This window comes from Jaculus jaculus, chromosome 19, assembly GCF_020740685.1.
Source record: "Jaculus jaculus isolate mJacJac1 chromosome 19, mJacJac1.mat.Y.cur, whole genome shotgun sequence".
NCBI lineage: Eukaryota > Metazoa > Chordata > Mammalia > Rodentia > Dipodidae > Jaculus > Jaculus jaculus.
Genome location: NC_059120.1, coordinates 7,348,734 through 7,361,509, shown reverse-complemented (window position 1 = coordinate 7,361,509; position 12,776 = coordinate 7,348,734). Strand labels below are relative to the sequence as shown.

The following is a 12,776-nucleotide window of genomic DNA, read 5'->3' as shown; positions in this document are numbered from 1 at the left end:
CACAGTGATCCTCCTACCTCTGCCTCCTGAGTGCTGGGATTAAAAGCGTGCACCACCATGTCCGGCTTCATGTGTCTAAGACACTGTTTACTCAGCTGTGACTGGCAAGGTCAGGGTCCTACCCTGGAAGCAGTTTTGACATGGGCAAGGACCACAGGCTAGTTCAGGATGCCGTGAGCATGAGCTGGGGTCTGTTCCAGCCTCCTGGGCAGGTACTGGTCCAACCCAGAGGGCACCTTGAGCAAACCGGGATATTGAAGAACTTCAGGAGAAAGAAGGTTCTGGGTGGATTCTGTTGGGTGCAATCCTGAGACTGACTAATTTGGGGATAGTTTGGTTTGTAGCATCTAAGAAAGCCTGATGGTTATGGTGAGAACTACACTGGTTTCTGGAAAAGTCTGTTTGCTATGCAGAAGCCAAGCCAAGAAAAATTAGAAGAGTGGTTGAATGTGGCTGGTAGGGACTGAGGTTAAAAGAATTGCTATTCAGAATTAGGTTGTAAGAGGACCTTACTGGTCAAACAATACGCACCCTGTCGCTGAGGCCGGATATTTGAGTCAGTCATATATGACTGCTAATGGGGTATCTGAAGGTAATTTGAATAACTTATTTTCTTCATTAATCCCTATGCTAAGGGAGATATTTTTCAAACTATAAGACATTAATGTACACGATGAAAGATTTGCATGAAGTTGTAAAGACAGGAAGGAGTTCAAAGGTGTTTGATGTGTCTTGGAGCCCAGGCATTGGACATGCATTTCAGATCCAAGCGGAAGTTCTTGGAGCAGAGCTCTGTGGGTGGGCGGCTCAGGAGAGGGCGGGATACGTGGACGCAGCCCAGGTCTCTGGCGGGTGCCGCTCTGGCTCTCTCCCAGTCCCAGCAGTGGCCACAGGCGTTCTTCAGGATGTGGGATGGCAGTGATGGTGGGCTTGATCACGCCAAAGATTGTGGGTTTTTACTTCCTATCTAGGTGATAAAACTGCAATTTATTTTATTTTCGTTTTTCCAAGGTAGGGTTTCTCTCTAGCCCAGGCTGACCTCTGGAATTCACTATATAGTCTGAGAGTGGCCTTGAACTCATGGTGATCCTCCTAACTCTGTTTTCCAAGTGCTGAGATTAAAGGCATGTCCATGCCTGGCTAAAACTATAATTTTTAACCTTAGAATGAATTGATAGGAATGTGGCTTACACTCCATATTTTATGTGGGCGATCACTACTTTTGTAAGTTACATTTTATTATGACAGTTACTAAATGTATTTTTAGTGGAATTAAGGTGACTATATACATACATATATATATATATATACAATGTTACAAATTTGCAGGTGAATGAAACTTCCAACTTTACTATATATAGCATATATAATACATAGAGTTGGAAGTGTCACATATATGTGTACAACTTCATATACATGAGGAGAGGAAAGGAGGAAGAGGAAGAGGAAGAAGAAGAGGAGGAGGAGAGACACACACAGAGAGAATATGAATTTCTTTACAGAATGATCATGGTAAATGAGAAATCTCAAGTTGTCTCCCTCCCTCTTCCCTCTCTCCCCTCCTTCCCTCTCTCCCTCCCTCCTTTAGCCTTGCATATGCTAGGTAAGAGCTCTACCAGTGAGCTGTATCCTCAGGCCTATTTTTACTCTTTATTTGGAGAAGGGGTCTCAATGAGCTGCTGAGGCTGCCCTTGAACTTTGGATCCTCTTGCTTCAACCCTACTCCCCGAGTAATTGGGATTGTAGGCCTGCGCCTCCAGACCCAGCTGTCATCTGGATCTTTCCATTAAAGGCAGACACATCAGTATTATTCCTCACATGTGGAATCAGATGGCCACCTCATGTTCTCCAGTCTGACAATTTATTTGAGTGACATTGAATCTGTCTGCAGTTTAAGAAAGTGTCCATGAATAGCACTGTAAATTTTTTGATTTGGTTGCATCCCACTTAAGTTTGTAGAAACAGTTACTTTTTAAGTTAATGATGATATATTCATACAATGTATTTCTTTCTAAGATGTAGAGTTTTTAATGATCTGGGAGCATGCTTGCATTACAAAAATTTGCTGATATTTATGTATGCACATAAATTTTCAGTTGTGTAAAGACATGTATATAGCCAACACACCAAAGTGAAATATGCTAGAATGCTCGTAAGGCCTTTTTGTAGGTCATAAGGTTTTAGATGGCCCTCATTCTCTTCCTTAAAAAAATGCCCACACTGGGCTGGAGAGATGGCTTAGCGGTTATGTGCTTGCCCGTGAAGCCTGAGGACCCCAGTTCGAGGCTCAATTCCCCAGGACCCACGTTAGCCAGGTGCACAAGGGGGCACACGTGTCTGGAGTTGGTTTGCAGTGGCTGGAGGCTCTAGGGTGCCCATTCTTTCTCTCTATCTGCCTCTTTCTCTCTGTCTGTCACTCTCAAATAAATAAATAAAAAATAAACAAAAAAGCCCACAGTGACTGTGTGTTAATTTGATAACCAGGAAGAAGGGGAGCTGTGTAAAGCTATCAGTCAACCCATGTCCAGTTGGGATGGGGCTGGGTACTGGCTGCGGCTGAGGGTCGCTTACATTATGTCTCTTGCATTGTGCCTGTCTTGTGTATCCCCGGTTCTGAACCCATCTTGTAGGTTTGTGTGATGCCAGCTAGCGACTGTGATTCTCACTTGATGTGTGTCATCATCATCATCATCAGCAGCAGCATCAAGAGACAGTGTACCTACCACCTCACGGTCAGTGCAGAATTCAAGCTGGGTTCTTTTTTTTTTAGTAATTATTTCATACTTTGTTTTTATTTATTTATTTGAGATATATAGAGAGAGTCAGATAGATGGACAGAGAGGAGAGTGGATGTGCCATGGCCTCTGGTCACTGTAAACAAACTCCAGACACATCTGGCTTGTGGATCTGGCTTACGTGGGTCCTGGGGAATTGAACCTGGGTCCTTTGGCTTTGCAAGCAAGTGCTTAACTGCTAAGCCATTTCTTCAGCCCAACTTGGGTTATCTTTTTTTTTTAACTTACCACTTACTTGTATGATTCACAGTCAATGCTATAACTATATTTCCATAAACCATGAACTTTCTTTTTTACTAAGTGGAAATGATAGAAAGTAATCAACCTAGGACCATCATGAAGTTAACCTTTTGTAATAGCAACAAATTCACACCATGGATTATGTAATTTTCAGTTATGTGTGTGGTAATATGGGATGGATTTCTTAGCCTTTGAGAGACTTTTAGCATGACAAAATGACAAAACAAAATTATCTTGGTGTACATTGGGTTGGGTCCCAATGGGACACTGCCGGACAGGAATTATTATTTGGGAAAAAGAATTTTGTGTTCTACTTTAATCAGCAATCCTCACATCTCAGAAAAGCCCCATTGGCTGGGACACCTTCAGCACACAAAGCTTTTATGTTACAGTTAAGTTTAAGAACACTGAAGTGGAGAGCAGCTCCCGTGCTGTGTGGGCCTTGACACCCTACCACACAGCGAAACCCCCAGTGGGAGGGGCTATCGTGGGCTTCCCAAACTTCTTTGGCCAAAGCATTTACTTCTCACTGAGCATCTTGGGAGTCAGGTTCTCTGGGCAGTTAGGAAATGCATCTCAGCAATGAGTCCTTTTGGGTCTTCATGTGGACCAAGAAGAAGGATGTCTATTGATTACCATTCTGCCTCATGTTACCTGGCTAAGGGGAAAGTACTCACTATTGGTCCTTTTTTTTTATTTTTTAGAGAGAGAGAGAGAGAGAACTCACACACTAGGGCCTCAGCCACTGCGGTTGAACTCCAGACGCTTATGCCACCTAGTGGGTGGGTGTGACCTTGAGCTTGCCTCGCCTTTGTGCATCTGGCTTATGTGGGGTCTGGAGAGTCGAACATGGGTCCTTAGGCTTCACAAGAAGCACCTTAACTGCTAAGTCATCTCTCCAGCCCTATTTTTCTTTTAATATTTTATTTTTTATTTATTATTTGAGAGAGAGTGAGAGAATGAATGAATATGAATTGGTGCACCAGGACCTCTAGCCACTGCAAACAAACTCCAGACACATGTGTCACTATCTGGCTTACATGGATACTGGGGAATCAAACCTGGGCCCTTGGGCTTTGCAGGCAAGTGCCTCAACTGGTATGTCATCTCTCCAGCCCTGGTCTTTTTCCCCCTTTATCTCCTTAATCAGTGTTTGATTAAAAAGGCACATCTAAAACTATGACTGGATTGGTTTGATCAGTTGAGGAGACTCACCTCCCACGGTGTCCTCTCCGAAAACATTTAGCTGGTCATCATCACCCTGTTAAAAACATCACAACATTAGATGAGAATACTAATGGGTATCATGCAAGCTTCTTGCTAACATGGACAGACTTCACATTCCAAATAACTCCATATGGGAAGAAATTACAAACAACTCCACACATGAGGAAACTGAATTCTAGAAGTTACATTGCTGAAGCACTGACGGTGGTGAGGGCCAGCTCTTGGGTGTAAACCTGGGCCATCTGTCCCCATACTCCGTGCTCTCTGAGACTGGCACAGTTCCCAGCCTCATCCTCTTGGTGTACTAGCTATCTGTCACCAGAAAAGCTGACTCCAAGAACACAAAGTCTTTCAATGTCAGACCAGAAGCTAATGGGCAGGTGTGATGGTTAATTTTCCTTGTTAACTGGGCAGGATTTAGAATCACAATTGAAACAAGCTTTTGGGCATATCTATGAAGAGGTGTCTAGATCCGGGGATTAAAGTGGGAAGACCAACCCTAGATGTGGGCAGCATGCTCCCTTGGGCTGTGATCCTAGACTGGGTAGAAGGAGAAGGCCAGGTGAGCAGCAGCATTTGTCTCTCTCTGCTTCCTGATGCAGACACTCTATGAGCAGCAGCCTCATTTCCCTGCCACTCTTTCTTGCCCTCCATGACCATTGTCCTTTCCAGCTGTAAGCCAAAGTATACCCTTTCTTTTCTTGGTTTTCCGAGGTAAGGTCTCACTCTAGTTCAGGCTGACCTGGAATTCACTCTGTAGTCTCAGGGTGGTCTCAAGCTCACGGCGATCCTCCTACCTCTGCCTCCCAAGTGCTGGGGTTAAAGGCATGTGCCACCATGCCTGGCTTTCTTTTTTAATATTTATTTGTAAGCAGAGAGAAGACAGAAAGACGGGGGGGGGGGGGGGAGAGAGAGAGAGAGAGAGAGAGAGAGAGAGAGAGAGAGAGAGAGAGAGAGAATGGGTGCATCAGGGTTCTAGCCCCTGCAAATGAATTCTAGATGCATCTGGCTTTATGTGGGTACTGGGGAATTGAACCTGTGCAGGCAAGTGCCTCAACCACTGAGCCATCTCTCCAGTCCCCTGCCCTTATATTCCTTAAGTTGCTGTGCCAACTTTTGATGCAGTCATGGGAAGAGTAATGAATTCCATAGGTTGTTCACAGGTGGTTTTTTCCGGTTGTTGTTTTGTTTTTCAAGTATGGTTTCACTCTAGCCCAGGCTGACCTGGAATTTACTGTGTCGTCTCAGGGTGGCCTTGAACTCACGGTGATCCTCCTGCCTCTCCTTCCCAAATGCTGGGGTTAAAGGCATGTACCACCATGCCCAATTCACAGGTGCTTTTTAAAATAACTCCGTAATTCCAACAATTTTGGTAAAAAGCCAGGTAGAATATTTCAGATGTTGGGAGCCACATCATCTCTGACTAACTGCTTAGTCACTAACCACCACTTGTTACTTCCTGAACTGAAGCACAAAACCAGGAAAGCCCCAGTGGTCAGCCGTTTCAATACCCATCTTTAAGACTCCTCATTTATTTTTAGCTAGATGACAATTTCCCCGCAGGGTTTGGGGGAAATTTCAGAAAAGAATGTATGAAGAGTCATGTGGTGAGAATTCTCACTGCTACCTTCATCTGCCTGATTTTCTTACTCCCTCACCCATATAGCTAACCATGTATAGAAGTTTCTTTATAGGCAAATGAAAAAATGACTTCCAGACATCCAGGGATATACTTGGATTTAGATGTCTCTATTCTCATGACTGCTCTTTCTTTCTTTTTTTGTACACATGTGTTTGTTGTGTGGTGTATGCAGGTGTTTGCACAGACGTGTGCACCCCATGCTCATGCACATGTGTTTGTGTGTGCATGCACACATATGCAGAGACCAGAACATCATGTCAGGTGTCTTTCTCTTATCTCTTTTTTATTTTATTTTATTTATTTGAGAGAGAGAAAGAGAAAGTAAAATAGAGAGAGAGAGAGAGACAGATTGGGTGTGCCAGGCCCTCTAGCCACTGCAAATGAACTCCAGGTGCATGCGCCACCTTACGCATCTGGCGGTTGTGGGTTTATGTAGGTCCTAGGGAATTGAATCTGGGTCCCTAGGCTTTAGGGCAAGTGCTTTGACTGCTAAGCCATCTCTTCAGTCCCCTTCTTATCCTTTACCTATGTATTTCTTTCCATGAAGCTCAACCCAGAGCTTCTCTCTGTCAGTAGCCTCAGCAATTCTCTGGTTTTTGCCTCCCACAGACTGAGGTTACATATGTGTGTGGCTATGCCCAGCTTCCTACCTGGGTCCTGTGAGTCAAACTTGGTAGTGGTCTGTCCAAGAGGTCCTTATTCTTCTATTTTTCTTTTCAACATTTTATTTATTTAGTCATTCATTTATTTGTTTGCAAGTAGAGAGATAAGGAGAGGGAATAGGGCCTCTTGCCACTGTAAGTGAACTCCAGATGCGTGTGCCACTTTGTGTGTCTGGCTTTACATGGATACTGGGGAATCATACCCCGAGCTGTTAGGGTTTACGTGCCTTAACCGCAGAGCCATCTCTCTAGGCTCTATTTTTTTTATTCTTTATTTTTTGTTTTTTCAAGGTACGGTGTCACTTTAGCTCAAGCTGACCTCAAATTTACTATGTAGTTCCAGGCTGGCCTTGAACTCACAGTGACCTTCAGCCCCTTGAGTGTTGGGCTCAAAGGTGTGCACCACCACACCTAGCTCACCCATTCTTCCATTTTTTTTAAAAAAATTTTGTTCATTTTTTGTTTATTTAGTTGACAGTGACTGAGTGAGAAAGAGGCAGATAGAGAGAATGGGCATGCCAGGGCTTCCAGCCACTGCAAATGAATTCCAGACGCGTGCGCCCCCTTGTGCATCTGGCTAACGTGGGTCCCGGGGAATCGAGCCTCGAATCAGGGTCCTTATGCTTCACAGGCAAGAGCTTAAATGGTAAGCCATCTCTCCAGCTCCATTCTTCCATTTTGATTTTGTTTGTTTTCAGTTTTTGTTTCTGTGGGACTGAGGATTGGTTGAACCCAGGGCCCATGTGTTCTTGGTGAGTGCTATACCACCTAGCCCTAATCTTCCATTTTTTTTCTATTTTTATTTAAAAAATGTTGTATTTATTTATTTATTGGGGAGAGAAAGAAAGAAAATGAGCACACAGGGATTCTTGTCCCTGTAGATAAATTTCAGACAATTGTACCACTTTGTGCCTCTATCTTTATGTGGATATTAGGGAATAGAACCTTGGCTGGGAGGTTTTATAAACAAGCCTTTAACTGCTGAGTCATCTCCTCAGCCCCTAATCTTCCATTGTCTTTTCTTTTCTTTTTTTTGTAAATTATTGACAACTTCCATAATTATAGACAATAAACCGCGTTAATCCCCTCTCCCTCTCACGTTCCCTTTCACAATTCCACTCCCCTCCCCCTCTCAGTCAGTCTCTCTTTTATTTTGATGTCATCATCTTTTCCTCTTCTTATGGTGGTCTTGTGTAGGTAATGTCAGGCGCTGTGAGGTCATGGATATCCAGGCCACTTTGTGTCTGGAGGAGCACGCTGTAAGGAGTCCTGCCCTTCCTTTGGCTCTTCCATTCTTTCCACCACCTCTTCTGCAATGAGCCCTGAGCCTTAGAAGGTGTGATTGAGATGTTTCCGTGCTGAGCCCGCCTACAAGAGGCCCTTGTTCTTATGTGGCAGGTGCTGCTAACTGCTGAGCCATCCCCCAGGCTGACCTCCGCTCCTTGTGTGTGTGTCAGGCGTGTTTAGCCGTGCTCCTCTGCAACGTACTGCTCCTCCGTTTGTTTTTGCACTTGCACGTTCTTCTTCTGGAGAACACTGGTCTCGGGCAGCCCGTCCTCAGCTGCACAGGACTCTGCTGTGCCGCTGGCACCACAGTTAGCCTTTGACCTGCCTTTTATTGATGGGCCACTGAGTTATTTCCAAACTTCGACTATTTTAGGGGAAGGTGGCCCAGTGAGTAAGTTTGTCAAAATACCATTTCACACACATATTTCTGAAAGATAAATTCCAAAATGGACAATTGCAGTAAATATCATTTTAATTTGATCGAATTTTGCCCAATGAGTCTCTGTAGGGACGGCAGTGTTATGCAGGGACAGCCCCGGCTGGCACCTTACCTGAGCTCTTGCCTCCCGTTCTCCTTGATGTCAGAGTTGGTTAAACGAGGTGGTCGGGTTCCTGAGCTGCACGGCAGTGAGAGCCTTGGTCTAAGATGGAGCCGTGCCATCCGGGGCACCCTGACTGCCTGTTTTCTTAGATGCCCTTGTGTCTCCAGAGCTCATCCGGTGAGAGATAATGGAGTAGTGGTTCTTCTGGGACAAGGTCACATTAATTCAAAATTTAACACCCGGGCGTGGTGGCGCACGCCTTTAATCCCAGCACTTGGGAGGCAGAGGCAGGAGGATTGCCATGAGTTCGAGGCCACCCTGAGACTACATAGTGAGTTCCAGGTCAGCCTGAGTTAGACTGAGACTGTACTTCGAAAAAAAAAAAAAAAGAAAAAAATTAACAAATAATTTTATTTTTATTAATTAGAAACTTTGTGTTGGTTCCATTCCCCCTGTATTATCCTATTACATCCTCCCCACCCCAGTCCACTGAGGGCCCTGTTACTGGTATTCACCACGGGGTTATGGGTTGTGAACGCAGCAGTCAGTCACCGTGGGGGGCGCAGTGCATCTGGATATTCCTTCCCACCCTGTGGTTCCAAGATGTTTCCATGCCCTCTTCAGCAATGGTCCTTTCCCTGCGCCGTGGAGGGTGTGCTTTAAGTGTACTTTAGCGTTGAGCTCTGAGCATCCTCCAGATTTCTGCTCCTCTACGTTCTGAGTGTCCGCAGTGTCTCTCAGCATCTCCACGGCGCAGGCTGTCAGGCTCCTCATGAGAGCAGCACTCATGCTTAACTGGCCAGTTACTTTGTGGTTTCACCTGGACCCTGGCTGATGTGCAAGAGGTGGCTCCCATCACAACAAGGGTTAATTGATCCCTTCTGTGAAGAAAAAGAACTCGGGACTCCTTCTACTAGCTCCCTTGGTGCAATCGCGGCTCGTTACGGTGGGCATGATCGGATCCTCACATTTCAGAGGTGAGATTTGCTGGAGGCCGTGCCATCATGCGCTCGGTGAGGTCTGGGGTGGCATGAGAACCGCGCCTCTCGCCACTCTGTGGGGTTTCTATGGATTCGCCCTGTCAGCATAGCTCCCAGGTTAGGCCTGCCTCTGCTCTCCTGGTTCCTGGCCTCAGGCCCCTCTGCCAGCTGCTGCTCAGGTTCTGGAGGTCTGCCCCTGGCTCAAGCATGGATGACTCCGTGCCAGCAGCTCTCTGGAGCTACCTGTGAATGTGGTGCAGAGCGGGGACCACGGCTCCGCAGAGCTCCTACCCCAGCCAGCGGGACTACCACCAACACAGTGGCACGGGAATCCCAGACTCACCCCAGGGATCTGCCTGGTTAATATGTTTACCTAAGATAAGCTTCTCCATGACGAACACTAGAAAAAAACACTGTGTAGTCAGACATTGCTCCTTGCTTGTTAGACAGTTGTTGGCTACATCCCTGTGACGTTAAGGGGGAAAGCAGTTTCCTCCCTCTTTGTTCAGTGTGATCACCCTGGAGATTACATCCACCTGACAGGCTAAACTGGCTCTGATCTGCCTTGCAAATGGTTTCATGTCTTGGGAGTTTGATGGAGGTTAAGCTGAAATCCTAAAACAAAGGGCCACACTACACACAGGCCTGCCTGGCCTCTCTCTGGCGTCTGGACTCGGGCCTGTTTTTATGCAGATGTCTTACTCACAGTCTTCTACTGCTTGCCCAAAGGCTTTGACAAAACCCCAGCATAACGTCTCGGTACCGATTACGTTCTGGGGCACATAGGCGACTGGCATTTGTTCTTAGGAATCCACAGAGGGAAATAAACGCTCAGATGAATGGGATGTTTGATTGCAACGGTATTATTTTCCAGTGACTCTCAATAAACCTCATGATTCCAGCGGGAATCTTCTATAAATCAGACTACAGGTGGGAGGCAGAGGTCAGAGACACAGTACTTTTCCAGCAAACCAGAAACTCTAGGTTTGGCCCCCCAGCCCCTTCAGGTAAAACCCGTCTTTTGCCTGGCACACCTAGGTTTGATCCCCAGTACAACAAAGCCAAGCGAAAGAAACAGTACGGGTGGGATCTTAGTCACTCTTACTCACGTCACCTCAGGCAGGAGAGCAGCTGCCAGTACCTCTACACAACAGGCCAGCTTTCCTGGTTCACTGTTTCTCAAAAATTAAATGTATATAAATATATTTATTTACTTGCAAGCAGAGAGAGAGAGAGAGAGAGAGAGAGAGAGAGAATGAGTGTGACAGAGCCTCTTGCCACTGCAACTAAATTCCAGATGCATGAGCCACTTTGTTCATCTGACTTGTGGGTACCAGGGAATTGAACCCAGGCAGTTAGGCTTTGCAAGCAAGTGTCTTAACCACTGATCCACCTCTCCAGTGCCCAAATTAAATGTACATGGCTAATCCCCATCCTCCACCCTTTTGTCTCTCCTTAGTTGTGCCACAACCCACATTCTGTTTTTCTTTGAGGTAGTTTAATGTTCATCTTCCCCAGCAGACACTGTAAGCTAAGAACGGGGCTCTGTTCACACCTGTACCCTGGTCAGTGGAGAACAGCGCTGGTGTGCAGTTAGTGCTCAATGAATGGGAAATATGCACTTAGATTCCTTAAATAATTAGGTAATTAGGATGCCAACAGCCTTGGCTGCCTCTGTATTTTGAGTTCTTACAAAGCAAATTACAGCCTGAGTAAGTATACAAACTGAAACATTTATGTGTGTGTGTGTATGTGTGTATGTATGTATGTATGTGTGTATGTGTATATACACATACATACACATACATATACAAATGGCTGAATTTCATCCAATTACAGAAGTCAACTAATCCAACCATGTACAACTAAGGTTAATAGTATCTAGCTGTTACTAACCCTGTTACTTTTTTTTTTTTTTTTTTTTTTGGTTTTTCGAGGTAGGGTTTCACTTTAGCCCAGGCTGACCTGGAATTCACTATGTAGTCTCAGGGTGTCCTCAAACTCATGGCGATCCTCCTACCTCTGCCTCCCGAGTGCTGGGCTGAAAGGTGTGTGCCACCACGCCCGGCTAACCCTGCTACTTTTAACCATTTTTTAACCTATGGAACCTACTGCTCCCCATCTGGTGCTAGGTGTAGCCTACCCAGCTTAGCCCCTGCTCCTTGCCCCAATAAATTCTGCAGTAGTTATTAAAGAACGAAAGTAAGGGATGGACTTGTAGCTCAGTGGTACAGCAATGTGCCTAGCATGCATAAGCCTTGGGTTTACAGTCCTAGCACTGGAAAAATATTTACAATATGGGCTGGGCTGCATGGCTGGATGGTAGAGCACTTGCCAGGCATGTACAAGATCCTAAGTTTAGTCCCTAGAACCAGTAAATGAATGAATGAATAAGCAACAAACAAAGAAAGCAAAATTAAGCTGGCATCTCAAACAAACACAAATGAATGCCGGACCCTTGGTTTGGTGAACAAGAAACCAAACTGCCCCTGGAGCACAGTCTTGTCTCTTCTCAAAGGCGCAAAGGGAATAGCCTTGTTCAGGAGTCACCTGATAAGGGGTCTGTGCAGTCGAGAGAGTTTCATCTGCAGTGAGGCAGAAATACAGAAATCATGATGCTTTGAGCCCAACTCCACCAGGCGCTGTGGGTGCAACTTTGTGTCTCAGCCTTTTACCGCAAAAGTTCTCCATCCAGTCAGGCGGCCTTTGGCCATGTCAACTCTGCGTTGAAGAATTCAGTTTAGCCATCTCTCTCTCTCTCTCTCTCTCTCTCTCTCTCTCTCACACACACACACACACACACACACACACACACAGAGAGTGAACAATTACTCAAGAGGGGATGCTCTCTGGTGGAGTTGCCTGCAAGTTGGGCAAAAACTCTAGGGATGTGGCTTTGAGTCACCACCCATGCTGGCAAGTTTTCGTGATGCCACCTGCTGAGTTGCCCATGCTCCTGTACGCATAAGCCCAGTCACCTCACTGGTTCACTAAGCTAGACTTGGGTGGGTGGTTCCTCTGGTCTGTTGTCACTGCCCTGTCCGAGTGACCGGGTGTTTGTTCATGTCCTCCTAGGAAAAGTCACGCACTAGGTAAGCGGCTTAGCAAACTGCCACAAAACCCTGAGGACCACGCTGCCGATGTGGGAGGGTCTGAGGTCAGGGCAAGGTCCAGCGACCCTGCTGTCCCACCTCGGCACAGACAAGTCATCAAGAGACGCTGGTTTCAGTCCGAGGCTCTGGGCAGTGGTGACAGCAGAGCGTACCAGAACGCTCAGCTTCCTCGTTTTTAAAATGATTTTTATTTATTTATATTTGTGTGTGTGTGTGTGTGTGTGTGTGTGAGAGAGAGAGAGAGAGAGAGAGAGAGAGAGAGAGAGAGAGAGAGAGAGAGGGAGAGAT

At 45.9% G+C, this 12,776-nt stretch overlaps 1 protein-coding gene across 1 annotated transcript in view; it reads right to left on the bottom strand.

Annotated features, from left to right (window-relative positions):
- The window catches only part of Ak5 (adenylate kinase 5), a 244,727-nt gene that overhangs the window by 45,379 nt on the left and 186,572 nt on the right, over positions 1-12,776 (bottom strand). Inside the window, exon 9 of the mRNA XM_004653632.2 lies at positions 4,251-4,296. Coding sequence (XP_004653689.2) covers positions 4,251-4,296 — 46 coding nt within the window. The remainder of the gene's footprint in view (positions 1-4,250; positions 4,297-12,776) is intronic.